Source organism: Egretta garzetta, unplaced genomic scaffold (assembly GCF_000687185.1).
Source record: "Egretta garzetta isolate BGI_Z169 unplaced genomic scaffold, ASM68718v1 scaffold769, whole genome shotgun sequence".
Classification (NCBI taxonomy): Eukaryota; Metazoa; Chordata; class Aves; order Pelecaniformes; family Ardeidae; genus Egretta; species Egretta garzetta.
Genome location: NW_009260831.1, coordinates 370,445 through 392,464, shown reverse-complemented (window position 1 = coordinate 392,464; position 22,020 = coordinate 370,445). Strand labels below are relative to the sequence as shown.

At 39.5% G+C, this 22,020-nt stretch overlaps 1 protein-coding gene across 1 annotated transcript in view; it reads right to left on the bottom strand.

Moving 5' to 3' along the window:
• MEGF11 (multiple EGF like domains 11) overlaps positions 1 to 22,020 on the bottom strand; it is a 192,980-nt gene that overhangs the window by 164,574 nt on the left and 6,386 nt on the right. Inside the window, exon 2 of the mRNA XM_035902339.1 lies at positions 7,641 to 7,733. Coding sequence (XP_035758232.1) covers positions 7,641 to 7,733 — 93 coding nt within the window. The remainder of the gene's footprint in view (positions 1 to 7,640; positions 7,734 to 22,020) is intronic.

The following is a 22,020-nucleotide window of genomic DNA, read 5'->3' as shown; positions in this document are numbered from 1 at the left end:
CAGGAATTCGGTGTTGGATTCAGAGAACCAGTAGACTGATTTTCCAGATACCCAGCATATACAGCTGCCTAATAATTCGGTTACATGGAGAACAGAATTTCCACACTTCTCATATACAGCTCACCAGGGGCTGGAGGTGGGGTAAAAGAGAGGTGATATGCCCAGATAGCCATTAGGTCTTAAATCTGTCCTCTCACCTCCCATTTGTCTGCTATATGCCTTAAAGCAATGCATATTTATAAATATATCAAAATTATAAAATTGTTGGTTATTAATTATATAGCATACAGGCTTTTCAATGTATCATTTATCTAGATGAGGAAAGACTCCTTTCCGTATGTCTTTTATTCCCAGCTAAGCACTTGAAGACCAGATCAACATAGGCATGTCTGGTGACTACTGGAGCTGACCACAAACCCCAGCAGTCCCAGTATGGATCCACACAGTCACTGTCTTTACAGTAGCATAGAGAGAAAGCCTGTGTACACAGAAAGATAACATCAAGAGAAAAATTCCAAAATGATGTTGCTACTTTAGGCCAATTTAGAAGACAAACCCTCAGCATGCTGCAGCCTCATCAGCTACTACTCTGGGTACAAATGGGAAGCATGGTTTTAACAGATCATCTGAATGTTATATGAATATTCATTCCAGCATTTAACTCATTATGGGCTTACCTCTTAAACCAAAGCAGCCAAGCATGGAAAGAACTGGATGCTTTAACAGAGGAGACGATTGTGGTAATACTGTAATAATTACATATAATTGTGCAGACTTACTCTGACAACATTTAACATTTTTTAGAAATCTTTATTAGACATCTGGAAGCCTGTTACACTACGTATCCAAGTTATTTTCTTAATGCATCTCTATCCTCTGGTACGCACCTATGTGGTGGGTCAAAACATCATCTCTGTCTAGAACTAAGGAGTATGTTCATATCATTGACCTGTGTATCATGCTCTGCTCTGCAGGAGACCTGACATTAGGCTTGAGCTTATCTTTCTTGATACTGGTGAAGCTGACAGTGGGGTTAGTTCATTGAAAGAAGTACCTGCCATTGCTCAGACTGGATGATACTCAATAACTCTTGGTCCCTAAATGAGATCCTCATCAACCTGATTTTCCCCCTTCATCTCTTAAGTTCCCATTCGGATAATGACTTAAGCATTTATCTAACTTAAATAATATAGGTTGTTCATTATTGACTTGAAAAAGACTATTCATATGCATGAAGTACATTGCTAGATCAAGCCCTAAGAGCAACGGCACACACTGGAAGACAGAACTCCATGGACTGAAGCAGGCAGTCAGGTCAGCTCAATTGACTCTTCACCATCATTCAAAAGAGGCAGTCTCAAAGGAGGGCTGGGACTGCCGGGGGGAAATCATCTGTCACTTCCCTGGCTTTAGACGCAACCAGCTGATTTAAGGAAGGAAGTCCTTTCCCACACTCTGACTGGGAAGATGAAGATGAAGGTGAAAAGTAAAAGAAGATAGGGTGCTGAATTTCTATTTTTCACTCACTTTAGTACAAGTCTTAGGACAACTGGCAACTGATCTATTCATCACCAGTGAATCACACAGAAGAAGTGTAGAAAGCAATTTCTTCCCTAAGTAAATCTTGGATCTATTCTTCCTTTTTCAGAATCAACTGTTTCCCTTTGCTCAGCCCAGTGACTGTGGGAAAAGCCAAGGCTAATATGACTCTCATACCTTTCCATAAGCTTGCTGCACCTCCAAAGCAGTTAACTCAAGGAAGCTTAGAGGATACTGTCATACCTCTAACAGAGTAAGGAGAAACTGCCACAAACAATTGAGTAGATATTAACAGCTTCAAGCAAGAGACAAAATATTCCCACAGAATGAAAAATGATGGATTAGCCCATTTTAATGCAGCCAAATTATCTGTGTAAAAATATAGACAGGACATGCTGCTGTGCTACTAACTGCACTGAACAGCAGCTTGTGTTTACATTTTTATTCCCTGGTTACAGGCTGTCCTGCGTAGGCTGGGCCCATGAAGATATGCTGCTACAGAGACTGCCTAACACATGCAACCTGGGTACGCGAGCCCGAGTGCGTGGGCCCAACATCCAGCAGAGGCAAAAATTAAACACAAGCTGTTTACCTGATTACACCAGTTCAGCAGTGGTTGAAGGGAGTTGGATATTTTTTAAGTTTCAGGAAGAGCAAATTGTTAGAAATGTAAGAGAGAGAAATCACTTCTACTCTGTAATTGCTATGGAAAGATCCTTGTATGAACTCCTCATTGGAGCTTGTTTTTATACATTTGCATCTCTTTGCACGATGCGGTTGAGTTTGCAAATCTCATCAGAATTAAGCTGCAATTTGAGCTTGGCTTAAATGAAAAGTGTATTAAAACTTCAGAGTCCACATGCTATGGATATGAAATTCTGTTTTGGCTAAAGCAGTAATTAAGCCTGAATCCCGACTGAAATTTCACAACTTCAAACAGATCTTTAGAAACTGCACCTAAACTCAACAACTAGAGTGACAAATGAAATACATGGGCTTTGGTGGAACCAGGACCATTGCACCTGGTTCTGTCACCTCATTTGGCACTTAGATACAACAGTCACTGTGATACAAACCCCCAGCATAGACAAATTCCCATATGCGAAACATGGACAGATGTCCTTCAGGGACAGGCCCTGAGTCTAAGTAGCAGCCCGCTCAGAGTTTAGAACAGCTGAGGTCTTGCACCCTTGCACCTCTTTGGTGGACCTTGGTGGTTTTCCAGTCAATCCCATCCTAAAAACCTGAGGAAAAAAATTAACTAATGACTCTGGCAGATCATTCCCTGACATCAGGCTGAATTTTGGTTGAGCCTGTATTTACAAACTAGGAATCTTTCCTTTGAACCTTATTTCTTCTTTGGAAATAGTTCAAAGCATTTTGAGAACATGGAAGCCAATATCAAGCCTGAAAAACACCACAGACTCACTTTAAAATACTCTCTTTTTCTCCTGAGGTTTCTACTGTTGCTTTCCATAGCTTGTCAAGCAACCCCCCTTCAGATGTAAAAAGTATCTGCAGTTTTCATTCATCACAAGCCTCAGAACTGAAGCATTCCAGCTGCTCTAGGGCTATACCCTTAAATGTGATCTTGCTGTGATGTTACACTTGCCTGTTGTTATGACCTTGGCTATTTTTGACACAGAGATAAAGATGAAATAGGTTCTTGCTCTTAATGACAGTTTGTACCAAACATCCTTTCCAAAGAAAACTATGTTATCCATATGTGTACATTACTGATCAGCCTATGCCAGACAGCAATATTATAATCTCTCTCCCCCAGGTGACATAGCATGAAGAAAGATGGTTTGGTATTATTATGCCAACATCTCTTTAATTACACTTTGGGCAAGTACTAAATTTTCTCCTGAAACTAATAGCAAAGCAAACACTTTCAAAACCACTTTATTTTTTTCATTACAACCTCTGTGCTTGTTTACTTTGAAATTTCTCAAGCTGGCGCACACAATTTTGAAAGGTTCTTGCTTTTAACTCGGGGCTCTTGCTCCAAACTTTCTTTTTCCCACCTGTTGTCCACTATTTTGGGAATGCCCTTCTAACCACTAAGATTTCTGTTAACGTCCCCACAATGAAAAATGCTCATGAGAGTACAAATGGTCTTCGATAATATTGCCTGCTGAGTTTTAGCATTTTGAAAGAAAGACCCCCTTATTCCTTATAGGCCTGATGAATCCAATGAGAGGCTTGTTTAGATTTCACTGCTTTTTTAGCTGTTTCTTCAAAACTGTCTCAGAAAAAAACCTTAAACACCTGCTTAACTTAAAGCAGATGAAAAATCCTACTCATGTGTCAAGTTAAGGATATGCTTAAGTGCTTTGCTGGATTGGGGCCTAACGGCTTGCACATACAGATGGCTATTACCAAGACCCAGAAGAGGCCAGGTAACCACCAACAGTCAATTATATTCCTACCAGAACTTCAAGCCAGTATATCATACTGTTTGAAGTTAATTGCTTTGAAATAATTGGACAGGTGAGCAGGTAAGTTCACACAGAGCATTTGCAATTTTCCTTTGTATTCAAAAAAATAACAGTGCAGACTGCATAGACAAAATGAGCATGATTTTTATAAAACAAGTTAAAAGGGAAGGGAAAAGGTATGGGGTTCTTTTAAAGACTTTTCCTTTTAATTTTTAGCACCATTAAAACCTTGAAAACATTTTATTCAAGAGCTTCTTTAGTTAATACCTCATTACTTCTCTTTTTATTGTTATGGTAATCAAGCCTTAATATATTGCAGCTTTATAGCATGAAATCAAGGCTAGGCCTGCGGGCATCGACAGATGTACAACAGCATGCAGTAAAACACAGGTATAGAGGCATGCAGAGCTGAATATGGCACAGGGTTTTTTTATAATTGTTTAGCAATTCATCTGAAGTTTTTTTAACCTTGACAACAGATGAACTCTAACGAGTACCATGATTAGTCACTAGGAAGCTGCACCAAATAGCAAGTTTTGTGATTGCTGTCTCACAGGCTGAGTTTTAGGAAAGCATGAAACAAAGTCTGAGAAAGAGGATTAAATTGTTTGGATGACCAAAGGCTGTAGCTGTAACTATTCAAAACATTTAACTGAGCATATTCCAGCCAAGGGAGAATGGATAACACTGGGAAACTGCATTTAACACCAAAACCTTGCCTCCCCATAGGAAATCTGTGCTCAGTGTCAGAATTCATACCCTCTCCTGGCATAGGCAGTCTTTGCGGCGCATCAAAAAAGAAAAACATTTGGATCTGACTTCTGATTTTGAAGTGACACTTGGACCTTGTGCTGGAGCTCTGCTTATGGTTGAATTTCACCCTTCAAACCAAATGAAAGTTAGAGGTAACTTTTAGAAAGTTATAATGGTCTGGTCTGCAGGGTGTTGAAATACCATCTCCAAAAGAGTGAGTGTCCCTAGATCTTTTCCAAGTAAACAACAGACAACCCCCAGTGTCAGGTAGGCTCCATTTCTCAACACTGATTTCAGGAAACAATTACAGTTCCTGGGAGATTTTCTAAATGTAAAGGGAGTGGTTTGGCTAGCAATTCCTTTCCCAGTAAGCCAGTTTCAAACAGCCAATGTTAAAAGCAGTATGCCTGTGACTTAACAAAATCACCGATCCTGAGAACCATATAGGAAAGTTCTATGGCCCCACGGGGAGTGGGGTGGCACACACACAGCCAACAGCTTCACTTTATCCAGAGCACAGCCCCACAGGGCCAGCCATTTAGAAACACCCAGCAAATGATATTTGTCATTGCAAACATGAAACCTTCATAGCAGCTACCCAATATTAATGAAGTAACAGGGAAAAAAGAAGGCACAGGTAATACATTATTCCAGCAGCAGTGAAAAATGTTTTCCACGTTATTACTGGATAAGAGTAAGACATGACTCAATACGTGGATCCATCGATGTATCTGAAAAACCCGGTTAACCTCAGTTAGGCAAAGGCTCCCAGCTTCTCTCTTCGCTCTTGGAAATACTCCGAGTAACAACTGTACTGTATTCAGCTGATATCTGTTCTATACCTTTTAATTTAAACAAAGTCCCCTAACAATGAAGAGGCCAATCATCCAAATTTCTAGTGTCAAGCATAAAGGTGAGCAGCAGTCCCAGCTGCAGTAAAAGCTGACTTCTGTGATGCCGTTCACACTTACAAGCATTACATTGGACAGTGCTTGTTCAGAACAGACCTTAGGACAGGAACGCACGTTGCCCAGTGTATAACAAATGGAATGAAAGACAATGGGCACTAGAGTCCAGCGAACACAGTAATTATATTAATAAAATTAAAGCTTAAATTTTGAAGCTAATCCTGGGCTATCATTTATAAAAGTTAACAGGGCATATTTAATTTAGGAATTGGCTAACACTTCTCTTTCCACTGCTGAAGCCTCATAAATGAAATATACTGGATTGCTGCCCAGTGCGGAAATAAAAGTTATGAATAATGTTTCTATCTCAATCATTGTCAGTGCTTTAATATTCCTAATTACTTTAAAAAGCTAAATATTCAATATAGGAAAAACCTTCTTTTTCTTTTTATCTTCACTTGCAAGATTAGTCCAATTTAATAAGAGTCACTGGGTAGTTTTATTCCACGAGACCATTCTGTACTTTGACAACTTATGCTTTTCTCTTCGTTATTACAAAGAATGGAGTGCTTGCCACTCTGCATGTGCACGTGTGTATAAATGTATACATCTATATGTGTATGTCCATGTTATCATATTATTTTTGTTTCTCATTTTTTTAACTTCTGTAAGTATATAAATACTCACTGGCTGTTAGATTAAACATATCTACTACTAAAAATAACCAAAGGATAAAATTAATTCCTGAGATTCTAGGCAATAGTTTACAATTGAAGATACTATTTTTCTTTTTTAAAATATTGTTATAGTTAGGTATTCAGTATGTTATGCTGCCCTGTTTTTCCCTTGTCGACCTGTCAGGTGATCCCAAAGGTTGCTTCAAACCCCAGAGCATGGCCTTTCTTCCTGCCCTTCCTCCCTGCTCTCTCCCTATTGCCTTTTCTGCTGTAACTGAGGAGACATCAGCAAAGCTGCAGACAAAACACCAGTGACTTGACCAGAGAAGAGCCTGCCCCATTGACTTCAGCCGTTGGAGGTGTTTGTCCCCAGTCGCAATTCACTCCTATTCTCTTCGAATGCCTCCCTTTATCGATCCGCTATAGATTCTGTTACCTTTATGCCTGGTAATGATGCCTCTTTTTTAAAATCCCAATCAATTTGGGAGAAAGGGAGGAAGTAAAAGCAAAATGAAATGTTCGTTCGGTAAATGACTTGCAGCATCTTTCTCGATGCAGCTTTATTTACTTGCCTGATGCACAAATAGACTTCGGTTAACAAGCTTATTTCTGTCCTGTCGATAACGTATTGGGCCTGTGTTACACAACACCTCTGATGTTTGCACTGGACAGAACGCTAGCTGTTTCATTCCAGCATGAACTAATCACATAGACCTAAAGTTATCATTACCAATTAAGAGAGTTTGACATACACAGCTTCTCCAGCTGGAAGAATTGAAAGCTTCAAGTGTGAATTAATTTCCTAGTAAAAGCTGCAGAGCTTCCACCTCTACCATTTCCTTGACTTCTGCAGTATGGATAATTTAGGGTGTGAATTTCAAGTCAGAAGGTAGAATCTGGGCTGCATGAAGAGTCAATGACAGAACTCCCACTGGCTTCCACAGGACAAGGATTCTGTCTAGAGAGCGTGCTTTCCAAAGTACTCCACAAAGTATTTAATGAATGTGTTGTAGTAAAGATTTAAGAGAGAAAAATTTCATAACAGAGCTAAGTTATCTATATTGGTATCTCAGTAACAGGTCCGAAAGCATTAAGAGCATCCTCCACTGCATTTAACACTTCCTTGTAAAAACAAGCAAAATAAGGTGAAAGTCATTATCATAGGAAAGGGTGTTATCACATAGTAATTGTTGCAAAATAGCCAACTGACAACCTTCATTTTTCTACTTAAAGCATCCAAGTTCTAAGGCCACTGCTTTATTTAAGGCCTTTTTTTTGATAGCAGCATATATCTTTATCACATTTTTATAATCTTTACTCACCACTGGAGCAATCAGTCCCTCCCCATCCTGGTTCACAATGACAAGTGTCGGGAGAGACGCATCTTCCATGCACACACTCCTCTGTGCAGAGTGCTGTTAGGAAGAAACAATACACAGCATTGTAAACATATTAAGTGGTTGGTAAACATACAGTAAACTATGCCTTAGAGAGCACTATTTTGTTTAAAAATATTAAACAAAGCAAACACACAAAAAAATAATTACTTGCAAGATTTAATTAATACTAAATGACCAAAATAAAATATAGGTCTCTTGGCAGCGATAAACTCATTTGTCACTTCAGCTCTTTGTAATGAAAAAGTCTAACACCAGAAATTACTTCGGTTAGCAGTTTTGCCTCATAATAAAATTTTTACCAAACTGACACTTATTATTATACTACAGAACACCAGCTTCTTTTTTTGCACTCAAGTTGCTACTGTTCATAAGATAAAATGGAGCTCAGTTTTGAAAGTGTATTAATATCCAAAATAGATTTGTAAAAAATAGCTCAAGGAGAAGAAATAATTTTACGACATGATGCAGTATCTATAAGCGCAGCCTTGTCTTTTCAAGGTCATCAAGCTTTCCATAACTACAGTGTTCTGTATCCATTTGTCCACTGTTGGATTATTGAAAGTTCAATATCCTCGAGGTTCAGACTGAAAAACTGATTGGTTTACTGTCTCACTTGCCAGATGACTAGAGACGTACATGGGACGAGCTCCTTTTTTTCTCCCTGCCTAGGAACAGCTCCCAGTTTTAAGACTTCTCTCCTTCTGTGCTGCTCTGGTGTCTGCCTTACTTTCCAGTGTATGCCGGTATGCCAATCGCATACAAAAGAACTCAGACAATACTGAATAAGTACTTTAAAGGATGAACTTTACTGCTTACCACCTTATTTCCATTTTACCACTCAGGACATTGCCAAAATCTCGGTCTGCCAGTGATTCAAATTGGATGGTTAAGTTGGAACACATAATTTTCATCTAGACTAACATGTATGAGTTATTAATGAATATGATGCAGTGGCAATGCGATCGCTATGTTAAAATACATATATATATAGTATATATATATCATATATATGATACAATATATATACTATGTCTGTATATCCTGTGTTTTTAAACCGGATAGGAAATGTGGGTATTGTGCTTACTTAACCAAGAACTGGCTGTAGCTGGACTGCAAAATACTTACTCCAAGACAAAGATTAATTCACTCCTGTCTAAAACAAGGCCAGCAAAGCTGATTTGGGAAGTTGCTTTGTGTTGCTGCATTGAAAACCAGACTGAACTACCCAATTCATTTTTAATCAGCCAGCAAACCTTCTTAAGGTTGCACTGGGCCTGCATATGAAACACCCTTTCAGTTCCCAGGTAGCTCATGGGCCAAGTGTTTTCCACCAACGCTTTGTACATTTGAACAATTCCTGGTGTATTTGACGTTCTGTTTGGACTACCAGGTAGGGTCACATCTTGAATCTGCACTCAGGCTGGCATCAAAGTTGATGGAAACATTTTTCTGCCTATTCTGTGTTTGGGTCATTGCAGACCAAACCCACTAAGCTATTCATAATATATTTAAATCCAACTTCAGTTCACAAATGAACTTTGAATAATCCTATGGGACAAATCTTCCTGCTCTTCATCCATCAAATCACACGTGACCAGTGTTTAGAATGTTGCCTCATTATAACAACTGCAAGATCTTTCTAGATTAGTCATTTGCTTTCTAGGTTTGCTGCATGTCAAAAGTGCAATTTATTCTTATTTCATATCTTATGTTTAGACAGTATTGCAGGGGCCATGAAATATTGATAGCTAATTCTCTAGTCACTAATTGTCCTAATCTTTTGTGCATTTATTTTACTTGAGTTAGGCTTTCTAAAGACAGTGAGGCATCCTAGTCCACGGCTGTAAGATGAAATTCAAGACAAGCTTTTCCAACAAAGACATGCATGCTTTTATGCAATCATTTAAAAATGGCTGGTTATCCATGACAAGAAGTCCACATAAAGAACAGCCACAAACTTATAATTTGGTATTAAAAGTACAGTGCACTAAAAGATATACAGTATGGTGGGATAGGGATATTTTGAAAATTCTGCCCTGTATAGCTTTATCTAAGAATATGATTCTCATGGATGTAACTCTTACACATAAGTTTTATAAGAGGTATGGAAATTAAAACTGAGATTTTTCTGTTCTGTGTATGGGCATTTACAATAATAAATCATTCTTACATGTAAAACTGTAAAAATGTTTATCCTTTTATCTAGGCCAGGTTCCCAGGTCAAGGCATAATTTGTGAGCAAGAAGGTTGATGGTGAATTATTTCTTTGCTCTTCCAAATAGCAAAACTCCTGCTCATTACTGGTCTAAATTTAGCTGATTTAGCCGCACAAACATTTCACACCTTAACTATGTTAACATAAATATGAAATAATAATGACTAATTAAGCTAATAATGTTTACTTAATTGCTTGTCTATGGACAGAAGTGCTGACTTCTGTAGTAGTGCTCCAGTCCCTTGGGAAGAGTTCTACGTGAGACTGACAAGCAAGACTCAAGATAGTATTTCTCATTCTAAAGCAATCAGTGACATGCAAAATATAAAAAATTACTACAGAGAACAGCACCTTTTTTTAGGTGTTTTGAAGTCCCATATAGCTGAAGATGACAATGTTTAATGAGCAATTAAAGAGTCAAGTAGGGCAAAGACACTCCTTGGAACTGTGGGTTCTCTCATCACTGGTTTATTAACTTGCTAAACAAGCAGCTATGAGCTCACTAGCATATAGTCATTTAAAGATGTGAAATTACATAGGAGGAATCCCATACATGGGGGGCACAGAAATCCCCCTTTTTTAAAGAGGAAGCTTTGATATAAGCCATTTTATTCAAGGAGGCAAATAATCAGGCTCCTGCACTGTCTGATTAGAATCAGGCCTATAAAGGTCCATATAAAGGTCATATTAGGGTACAACTCTAAAGTTTTACCATAGCGAATAAAATCTTGAATTTCCCCTATAAAAGCAATGTCTTGCCTTGCTCTAATCTTGAGAGTCTAAATTAATTTTTCATTCTATTAACATTCAACATAACAGGATACAATGGTCCCCAAGGCATTCTTCACAATATACTTTGTACAGTGGTTTGCAAATGATCTTACTAGTTAATGGAACTATAAAAATTACTTGCACAGAAAGGTCAAGAAAAATAAAGATAAGTATATACTCTCTGACACGGTCCTGTTCAACACTCAGCTAAAGGCCCCTGGAGTAAAGAAAACTTGTACTAATGCAAGGAATGTAATTCCTCCCAGCATAATAGCCCAAGCAGTTCAACCTTTGGAATTCCAGACTTTTATGTCTGCATTTTCCCTTGACCAATTCTCTTGAACAATCCAGCACCTCATTGATCAGTTTATTATTAGCATTCTTGGCACGAGTTTAAGATCAGTTTGTAGTTTGATTCAGCCTGGTAATAAAATGACCTACATCAAAGCCCTGCCAAAATACCATCTTTGTAGCAATGCGTTTAGCATGAGTTATTTGGCCATATTCAAGGTCACACAGCAACTGCTCCTTATCGTGGAATAAAGTCAACAAAAGGGTTCTGTAACAATTCATTTGATGCTTATCACTTACTTTATAATTACAGTGTCTTTTTTAACATACATAAGGTCAATCCTCAGGGAAATAAACCTAAAGATTAAACTCTTCACACCTGAAATAACTGCATAGATTTCTCTAACACTAGCACTTAGTTTTTAATTGTTGTCCTGAATTTGAATTTAGATTTAGTAAATGGGTTGTCTTGTGTCTCCTACCTACAAAGGTATGAAATAGCCAGGATATTGTTATTGAGGAGGATGCTTCTAACTGGAGCAGACCCTTCTACTTGGAGTATACTTTCATTGCAGAGTTACGTCAAGTGAGTGGCACCACCGATAGTTTATCCCAGACAAAAGCTGCCTCGGTCCGGGGATCCAGAGCTACTCTGTCCCCCTTGGTGCTCCACTCTTCTGTAGGGACCCAAACTATGACTTTGCAGGGTTTAACCCTGCTGTACCATGCTGGTTTATGTGCACTGTTATACCCTGCTCATCACTATGTTATCAACCCACTGACTACTTGTGCTCCATTAAGCAATGTAACTATCACCTGCCACAACTACCTTCTTAGCCTCTTTCCTGGAGGTGAAAGCACGTTCAGAAAAAAGTTTCATTCTAGAGGAAGAAGTGTGGAGTGATTTAGCTCAGGAAAGTTTTGTTAGCTTGTCCAAACATATAACTTGTGTATTTATTTCACAAAAGGCAGAGTCAAAAAGAATGTGTCTTGCGCTTGCGATGGAATGTGTTAACACTTGCAGTGGTCCTTTGAACATGGAGGAGTTCACAGCCACTGACCCAGCAAGTTCCATCTCCCTCCCACTTCAGCTGGCAGGAATTTATTGTGCCAGAGAAGCAAAACATCTTCAAAACAAAGACCAGTATAACTACAAAGCCTAAAGGAACCCAGTGTAGAAAGCAGAAAACAGGCTTCATGAGCTGCACTCATTCATAGCAGCATGTGCTGCTGAAGAGACGTGCTGGGGCGTTCTGTACGAGCTAGGGTTTCCTAGGCTCTGCAGGCTTTCTGCCCAGGGATTGTAGTGCAGCCAGGAGGTGACAGGAAGCATAAATAACTGCAGATACATCATAATAATGGAAAACATTGCTAAATGAAGATACAGATGCTACGATACAAGAGCGTAGACACAACGAGGAATTCAGGCACACTCCTAGAACTCCCCAGAATGAACTGGTCTATTCTGACAGCATGCGTGGCAAAAGGATGCTGCCCCATAACTGCAAGTTCTTCAAAACATTTTTCTTTTCTCTGCCCTACTGTAGGCAGCCTCTGCCAGTTTTTCTTCACTATATGCTAATCTCACCCAAACTCTGACCAATTTCGTTTACTTGCTGTAAACCAAAAGTAGACCTTCATTTTTTCTATATGTTCCTGGTATTTTAACTTTGGTCATCTAACCAGTTTGCCCCATGCTTGATAGTTGTCGGACTACACAAAGTAGAAATTTAGTAGAAAAAGTGATGTTTTCCTTCAGTATTTAATATGTGTCCCTGAACAATTGAGGCCATTTTAGCACATTCCTCCAGTCCCTCGTGCCGCTTTTAGGGGAAAGAATAATTTTGTCAGGTGAAATAGTGGTTATCTCATGGCCAGTGGTTTCAGATAATGCAGAGAGGTCAAAGATGATGAAAAAAGATTAAAACGATGCTCACCCCTTATCCATTAGGAATATGTTCACTCAGGGCCACACTGGTGTTTCCATCTTAATGCACTGGCCTGAATCCAAGTTGTGCTGAGTCTAGGATATTAGCTTCACTACATAAGCCTGTAGTCAGCTTTTGGCTAGATTCTCTTAGAATGTGCTCAGAAAAGGGAGGCTTGATAGTAGAAGAAAGATGACTACAGCTAATGCATCTAGGTAGGTTTTCCTCATTCTTAGATTATTGCTTATTTGTGGAACGGAAGATTCCCTCTCTAAATCACTGATGTTCTGTCAGGAATCATGCTGATCAGATGGTTTCCTGAATAATTGTTTCAATGGAGTGGCATAATAGTTCTTTGCATTGCTTAATGTCTATTTCTGTGGTCATCACTCAGGATACATCCATTAATTTATCACCCTGGATAGCACTTTAATGCAGGGTTTAGCAACTTTAATAGATGAAGATATGAAGAGATCTCAAAACCTGCTCAGGCTCTGAGGAATTTATTATTTCAGTGTATGGCAACCCTTATTTTTCATCTCCCTCTTGGCATCCGATGAAAGTACTAATAAAAAAATAGAAAAACAAGGAGATCAATATGAGCAATGGAAAGATGAGGCTGAAGATCACGTAACAGCAACGGGTCACAAGATAACTCCTCTTCCTGTAGGTGCAATTCCATTACATTTTTTGGCAGATTTGGAATTAGAGACTCTGCATCTATGCAATCAGATCAGAATCAATGGTCTTTCGTGTCTCCTGAGACGTGGGGAGTCTCTGACCACTGCCTTAGTGAGATATCGATCTGTTCAAGATAGCAGCTAGGTTGTGTTATCCTCAGTCTTGACGCCCTGCCAAAGGAGTGGGCTATGCCAGAGATGACTTGTGAATGTCTGAAGTAAAAGAATTGAGGAGATACATTTTGAGGATTTTGTCTTCTCCCAGGAGCAGAATCTGACATATGTCAGTGTCATCACTAACAAAATATCAGTAAAGCCCTATATGAATAGCGAGGAGGTGAAAATTTGTTAATAAGCATAAAACCTACAATAGTTTCAGCTCAGATTTCTATTACCAGATAAATAGCAACCTGGGCTCTGAGGACTAATGAGAAGGTGAACACAGGGACTCCCACATTCTTGTCAGGGCTGAGTGTCCCAGGCAGATGACATGGGCTAGTGTACAGGTCCTGGAATAATTCCAGCCAGACCTTAGTGTCTCAGACTCCCAGGCCCCTCAGAGGAGGAACACTCACAGTTCAGTGATTACTGGAGGATCTGGCACTGATGAGAATCTAGTTCAGTCCATGTTGCAATCTACTGCCTGCTGTAGGCCTTACTTTAGGGGGTGATTAGGGAAGTAAACTGTGCTGGGGGAAGGTCAAGGCAGAGGAGGAGACTGCCACTTTCTCTATGTGCCCTGAGAAAAGCAAGACTGGTGGAACACTTTTTGGGATTGCAGTCTAGTTGATTCTGAGGAAAAGCTGAGCTGGAGCATCACATCCCTGAGACAGGAATGGCATCGCATCAGTGACCATAAAATAGTGCCAGTGACAGTAACAGAGGAGAAGGTTAGAGCCCTGCAAAAGGAGAGGTCGATGGGAGTCACACATTTAACAGACTCTTTGTGTCATTTTGATGCCCCATTGGCTTCATCTGCTCTGGTAGAGATAGGGAATGAGAGATAGTACTTACCATTTAATAATGTCTGAACGAGAGCTGAAAAGCAGCCTCCTTGTAGCAGCAAATGTCAGAAGAGCAGAACTGGGGGTCAGTAAGCTGAACCACTTTGTATCTTTCACTGTGCGAATAACAGAAGAGCTTTGCAGTACTTCAAAGCCCAGAAAGGGAATTGTGGGAAGGCGCTGCAGGACTCTGAGCACTGAAGTGCATCTGCCCTGCAAAGTGGATGGGTTACGAGGTTGGGTAAAAGCAACACTAATCTGTTGGTCCGTAGATAAAGTCACAACCAAGCTCTGGCAAGAGGACTGTGAGCAAAGGCATGAGAGAGTTAAGTTTAAGAACCTAAGCAAATTCTGCAATGAAGACAAAGCATCCGTCTGATGCCTGATTTCAAGAGATTCATGACTAAATTCACACATAAAGGGAAGACCTCAGACCAAGATCAGAGATGACAGTCCACACAGGGATGTCTCTTGCTCACCCCCAGTGCTCCATAGGGATCAGGAAAGGTGAAGTGAAAAGAGAAATTCCACCTTCAGGTGAAATCCTGACCACTCTAAGGTAAGTTACACTCCTAAATCACCATTTCTAAGGCTCACTGCCGTCACAGAAAGGGAATCTGAGCCCATAGAGAACTCTCTGGAGATCAGCTAAATATTGATAATTGTTGATAGTTTAAGGCCTGCAACTGATTTTATGCATTTTCTGCTATTGCTTCAACTAGAAATAATCATTGCTTTCTACCATGTTGAGAGGAAAGACTTACGCTGAGATCAATTCTGCTGATCAATGTTCTAATACAATATTATTCTGTGGGATAATTTTCAGCATTTAACTTTTTCTAGTAAACGATTTCCCATTGCCTCACTGCAGGGTTCAAAACAATCATTATCACTGGTTCAAACTGTTAATGAGGTTAAGAGAGATCCTGAATCAGCAGATCAGAATCTATGACCCAGGAAAGCTTTTCCCCTCCTGTGCCCTCTGTCTACTCCTTCCATTTTGGTAAATTGACCAAGTCTTTCCAGCAATTTGTAGAAAATACATTTTCACTAGCTAATTTTCTACTAGAACTTGATTCATCCAACCAGCAAACTTAACGACAATTTGTCTGCAAATTGTGCTTTATATTGCACCTTTAGAAAGAGCACTACTATCTTTTTCTAAGTAATGCAGAAATATTAACATCTACTCTTACGCGTTGTCTTTCATTCTCTCTGCGTATGATCTAGCAGATCTCACTCCAGAAAAACTAAATGCAGTCAAATAATACTTGCCAGCAGGAGGCTCCAGGTTTTTTGAGGACAGAAGAGGAAAGAAGAAATTCTCCTGTGCTAAAACCAGTGGAAGAATTCCCCAATCATTATGTTCTTAACCATAGTGGAATTTTTTTTATTGCCTGAGGGAATGAAATTCTTGACAGGCTGGAGAATAGAGGAGAAGCTCATACCTAACTAAGATCCCTGGTCCTTTCAGCTTTCCTGCCAACATATGGAGAAGCAGCCAAACCTACCAGAAGAAGAGCAAGCATAACCTGATTGACCAAACAACCTGTGATGGCAGGTAGTATCAAATTACACTCAACAGACCGCTGAAGGAATGACTGTTCTCCACTCATGGGTATCTTGTCTGCAGTCTGGGCTCTCGTAGGAGTTGTGTTGGAATGGAAAGTGAGCTGCCAGTTATGAAGTACAAAGTTAGAAATTAGCTAAAAGTGGTAAGTCAGAAATGAACAAACATTTCCATCGTAAAAAGACTGGAGGAACATACAGTGCCCTACAGTCGAGGAAGGTGATAACTAAATTACAGCTGAACAGGTAAGTGCTTGTATCAGACATGGCAGAACTGCATGAAACTCAACAGTTGTGGGATGGCACTTCTAGCCGAGCGAACCTCACTATATAAATTTCACTGGTATATTACTATACTACTATATTACTACTTGCTTCATATCACAGCTACCTCTGCTTTCTTACTATGACTGTATCACTCAAATAGACCAAGGATTTACAGGTTCCAACAGTAGCTGAGTAGCTGTTTGATTTAAGCAGCGATAGAGGAAGCATATAAGATAATGTCAAAGAAAATGAGCTACTATTAAAAAAAAAGTTTATAGCAAGGGTAAGATTCTCAGAGGTGTTAAAGCAGACAGTGAGGGAGACAAGAGCAGGACTTAGGCCTAAACAGTCTAGTAAAATAACCAAGCCACCTTGCCTTGTTTTCTGGAGTTAAGTATTTTGCTATAGGTTATGCACTTGGGGCATTAAGTGAATTTCTTTGTGTACAAATTCCATCATATTACTGTTCCTGTGAAATATTTATTTATGGATCTGGTAGTGTTGCTACATGTCCGTAGTTCTCTGATTACTGACTTGCCCTAAACTGTGGGTCTCATGCCAAGAAAATTCTATTTTCTGTCAGTAAATGACACAGCTCCACTGCTGATTGATTTTCATAGGCAGCGAGTATGTGCTGTGTGTAAGTGTGAGGATGGGTGCATCAAAAATGTTGTTTCTGAAAGATCAAAAGTAGATAAATCAAGACATGTGGACTTCATGATACTTCTGGCTATCTTCACTAAGCAATGCAACACCTAGTAAAACTAAATTACACCAATTGTCCTAGATAAATTTTAGTCCTGCACCACATTGAATAAACTATTGATTTTTCAGACAAAATCTTTCTTCATTCTTATTCCAAATTTCATCAAGCAAATCTAACAAAAATCCTTTCTTTGTTTCTCACCAAAATAGGATGAATATGGACAAATTTCTAAAGACAAACCTGTCACTGAGGCCAGGTTATGAGATGGCATGGGCTTTAGAGGGCCAACGCATTTCAGATTTCATTTCAGATCAAGCCACACACTGCAAATGAAGGTCACCCTGATGAAATCAAGGATAGGAGTATAGTCTGTCTGAAGATCATGTTAATGTATAAGCTATGCTAACATTACTGGGGATGGAATATTTAAATGCAGATACTTTTCACTTTTCTCACATTTCAGAAGGAACCATAGCAATGTGTTTCAGAGCAACTTACTGAAAAGAACTGCAAAAAAGACCCCAGGAAACAAATTATTGGATAATTATGGGGGCTGCTTCTCATCTGAAGCCACTCATTTACACTGTAACCAACTCTAGATTGCAGGAGGTCAGCTGATTTAGGATCAAGTCCAATTTCTTAGTAATGTTGAAGTGTCTAGAGAAACTTTCTACTAATCAGACATGCTAAAATGTACTTTCTGATTCCTGTGATTCTCACTGTTGCCTGAAAATAGAAGACATGAGCTGGAAATAAAAACTTTTACTTAACACTGTCAGAAGTTACTGAAGAGGCCTACCCTTTGCTACAAGGTAAACGTTAAATAGCATTTGCATAAACAAAACTGTTACATAGTATGTGGTGAAAAAAGATCGTTTTGAATGCTTTTAATAATGTTTTTAAGAGGAATTTTGTTTAAACTCTAGATTTTCTTAAAACACGACACCTGTGAATGCAGATGTAGCGATATCAGATCCTAAGGTACATACCAGTGACTTGCTTCAACAGAGCTCGTATATGCACTACACTGCTGTAACTGAAAGCTTCCTTATGTTGCTTGCTATACTGAATACCAGGTTTAATTTATTTATAAGTATGCTTATAATGTGTTTTGTATAGTTTCTTATTTTTAATCTGAAAAAAAATCTCTTTATTTGGCTCAATTTACGTACTTTAGATGTAAGCTTTTTTCCAAATAAGGCTATCTTAGTGGTTTTGCACGTGGATTTCTGGGCATTACAGTAATACAAGTAAATCATAGTATTCAGAAAGGAAAAATCTTGATAAAAAGGAGGAAAGCTTTGGGATTAAATAGATTGAAAATATCTCTTGACTTACTGCATCAGAGAAAGTGAGGCTTGCAAAAGTGAATACCTATGGTAGAAATACTGAGCTCAAGATAAATTATTCAAAAATGTTTTGTGATCCAATCTGTAATGGACTGATGTTTCATGAAAAATTTCCCTGGGGAGCCTTAAAAACCTTTATTAAAGTGAAAAGCATGTGCAACAATACACAAATATGAAGTGGAATGGTATAATCCTGTAAGAGAAAGAAAAAGAGAATGTCTGTGTAAGCATTCAAGGAATATCTGGTTCTAGAGGAAGAATCCATGGCTGGTTAGAAGAACTCTGTCTCCAATTAGCCTTTTTGATCCGATTAATACTTTTACACTGTACTAGAGTATGAAGTGTTAACAGATGCTTTTCAAGCTATCAGCCGACATCATCTTCTTTCACTGAGAACAATTAGGGAACCAAAAATGAACACTGATTTGCCAACTGACTCTACTGCAAACCTAAAATTGCCACCTATGAGCACTTTGGGCACCTTTAGTTCACTCCCATGAGCCATTTCGCCCCATGAAGAATTCACGCCATTTTGCTTCGCTGTCACCCACTTCGCTAAAGTAACTCATGCAAATGTCTCAGGAAGGTGCTTTGCTACATAAAGCAACAGAAAGAATTTGTACATCCTTATGAAAGCACAACTCAATCTGCAGATCAGTTGTTACTTCAGGAGCAACAGCTGACATTTATTATTGTTGAGGTGTTAACACTACTTAGGAATGGTGTACATCCACAGTTCTCAGCCAAGTTGATGGTAACAGCAACACCTTTGAAAGCCAGGCTCCTGATGCAAAATGGTTGCAATAGGAAGAAGTTACTTCTTATCTAAAGTCCCACAGTGATCTTCTGCACAACTTGACATCTTAATACTTTGACTTCGGTCTAAATGATTTATGCTTTAGAGTTGTATGTACTTTTTATTTTAACATGTGTGATTGCTTTCCTCAAATTCGGAAGACTTGTTTCATAGCAGAGTACAAGCTACAGATTAGCTGGCCGATTTTTATAGGCTATCACATACTCATTAGAAATGCATAGAGTTGCAAAAGCAACTGGAAATCCATGGAATAATCTATCTTTATCCTACCATGAGACATGGAATATGTGCCACACAAGACAAAGCTAACTGGGAACAAAGGGAACCGCAAGTCTTTAAATTCCCACCCAGTAAACCCACTCCCAGATACTACCCAGCATTTGAGAAAGCAACATCAATAAACACCACTAGTTTGGTATGGTAATTCATATGGCAGGCTCATGGGGTATTCCTAGTGTGACTGGCATCAGTATTTTTAAGAGGGACTGCTGAAAGGCCATAATAATTACAGACACACGTTCCAGAAGTTCACATAAAAGAAACGTACATTATGAGCAGGAAGATGCTGAAAGCAATATACTTAAGCCTAACGTGCAGCTCTTGGGCCAAATCCCATCTGCCAAGTGCTTCCAGCCAGTCTCATTCCTGTGATAGAGGAGATGGGGAATAGCTGAACTGTAAGTAAATGCACCCAGGTAGCCAAATGCCTTCTCCTGCCTGCACAGGTTGACATATTTAGGGCATCCACGGCTGTTGCTATAAATGGCCGAGAGACTGGAGGGTGGCAGGAGCAAGGTCCACAAAGCCTCAGCCAGCCCAGACAACTGCCAACACTGGCTCGTCCTTTCCAAGGTTCTGAAGTGAGTGAAAGATATTTGAAAAGAGTGGTTCATGCCAGCTTACAAAGTAGTCCCCTGTCACTACTGAAACTATGAGGTGGAAAGACCAAAAAAAAAACCCCCAAAGCGTAAGATTTCATGAGGATCAGATGGATGAGTATGTTTTATTAATTACATTATGGCTGTATGTACTGGGTCTGACTGGGATGGAGTTAATTTTCTTCATAGCAGCTTGGATGGTGCTGTGTTTTCCATTCGTGACCAAAACAATGCTAATAGTGCTAACATTTTAGCTACTGCTGAACAGTGTTTGCACAGCATCAAGGATTTCTGTTTCTCACGCTGCAACTCTACCCTCCCAGTGAATAGACTGGGGGTGCACAAGAAGCTGGGAGGGGACACAACCAGGCAGATGACCCAAACTAAACAGAGAGCTATTCCATGCATTATAACGTCAGGCTCAGCAAAAAAAAAAAAAAAAAAAAAAAAAAAAAAAAGGGAGAGGAGGGGTTTTTGGGAGATGAGCCATCTTTTTTGCTCGGTGACTGGCTGGTATCAGTCTACCCATGGGAGGTGGTGAGTGACTGCCTTTGCATCAATTGTTTTGTTTATCTCTTCTTCCTCCTCTCTTCTGCTTATTAAACATTTTTTATCTCGATCCATAGGTTTTCTTTCTTTTACTCTTCCTTTCCTCTTCCCCTGTCCCACCAGGGGAAGTGAGCGAGAGCGGCTCTGTGGGTCAGTGAGCCAGCAGGTACTGGGGTTAACCCACCATGCTGCTGTACTGTTATTCTGTTGTATGAACTTCAGACATTCTTGTAGCAATAGTGAAGCTGTAAATAAAAATGAATCAATCTTACAAGATGCCTAGAAATGGGGAAGAGGGGCAGCTGGTGCTTACACCTGGTATAGGCTGCAGCAGCTCTTTTTTTCAGTCAACAAGGAATCTGCCTTAGAATGGTCCCCCCCCCATCTGGCTGATGGCTTCCCAGACATCTGGAGTTCATGGGTGACAAAGACTGTGGAACTGGTCAGGGGAAGGTCAGAGGAAACTACAATAGAAAAGAAGTGGGAAAAGTTGCTATCTCAGATTTTGTATGTACATCAGAAGCTCTTTTTAGAGGCCATCTAGACTTAGGTAACTTTCCCCCCTCTCTCTCTCCCCCTCCTTTTCTACTAGGCTTTGAAACTTCTTCAGAGCACAGGGGAAATAAATCTATTAAATGGGAGAGGAATTAAAGGAGTGGTCAAGAAAACAACTTCAATTTTAAACATGTGTTTCATTTCACACATCCGTCTTCTTTCTGACCCTATTGATTTCGGTAAGTTAACCCAGCTCACCACATGTCTGGACTAGTAATGAACTTCAAACCCTTTTGGAGGGAAAAATCTTCTGGAGTTCTGCACCTTTGTAATTCAATAAATGGCAAACGTCCTGCATGTAAACATCCTCAAAAGCAGTTCACTCGTATATGGGATGGACAGATTCTTGTTTTTCTAAGTCTGTGCAAGTGAATGGATACCAACAACATAGGAAGGATTGAACCACAAAGCTATTGTGGATTAGCACTGGTGCCCTCCACGCCATTCTAGATCAGTGCAAACTAGCATTAACAACACTGAAGGGTGTTAAAGCAGGAGAAAGAGGAAGGGGATTTTGAAAGGGAATCAAGGCATTAAAGAAAATGTGGAACTGAAGATGAAGTAACTGATGTCGATTCAAACATGGTGGATCTGTGCTGAATTAGAGCAGCTGGGGACCACTTTGCTAAAAGTGGGCAAATTAACGGACTAAACTTTGCACGGCTCTTTCTTTGAATTCAACAATGAACTCCCATCTATGATTCTTATGCTTTTTTTCTAATC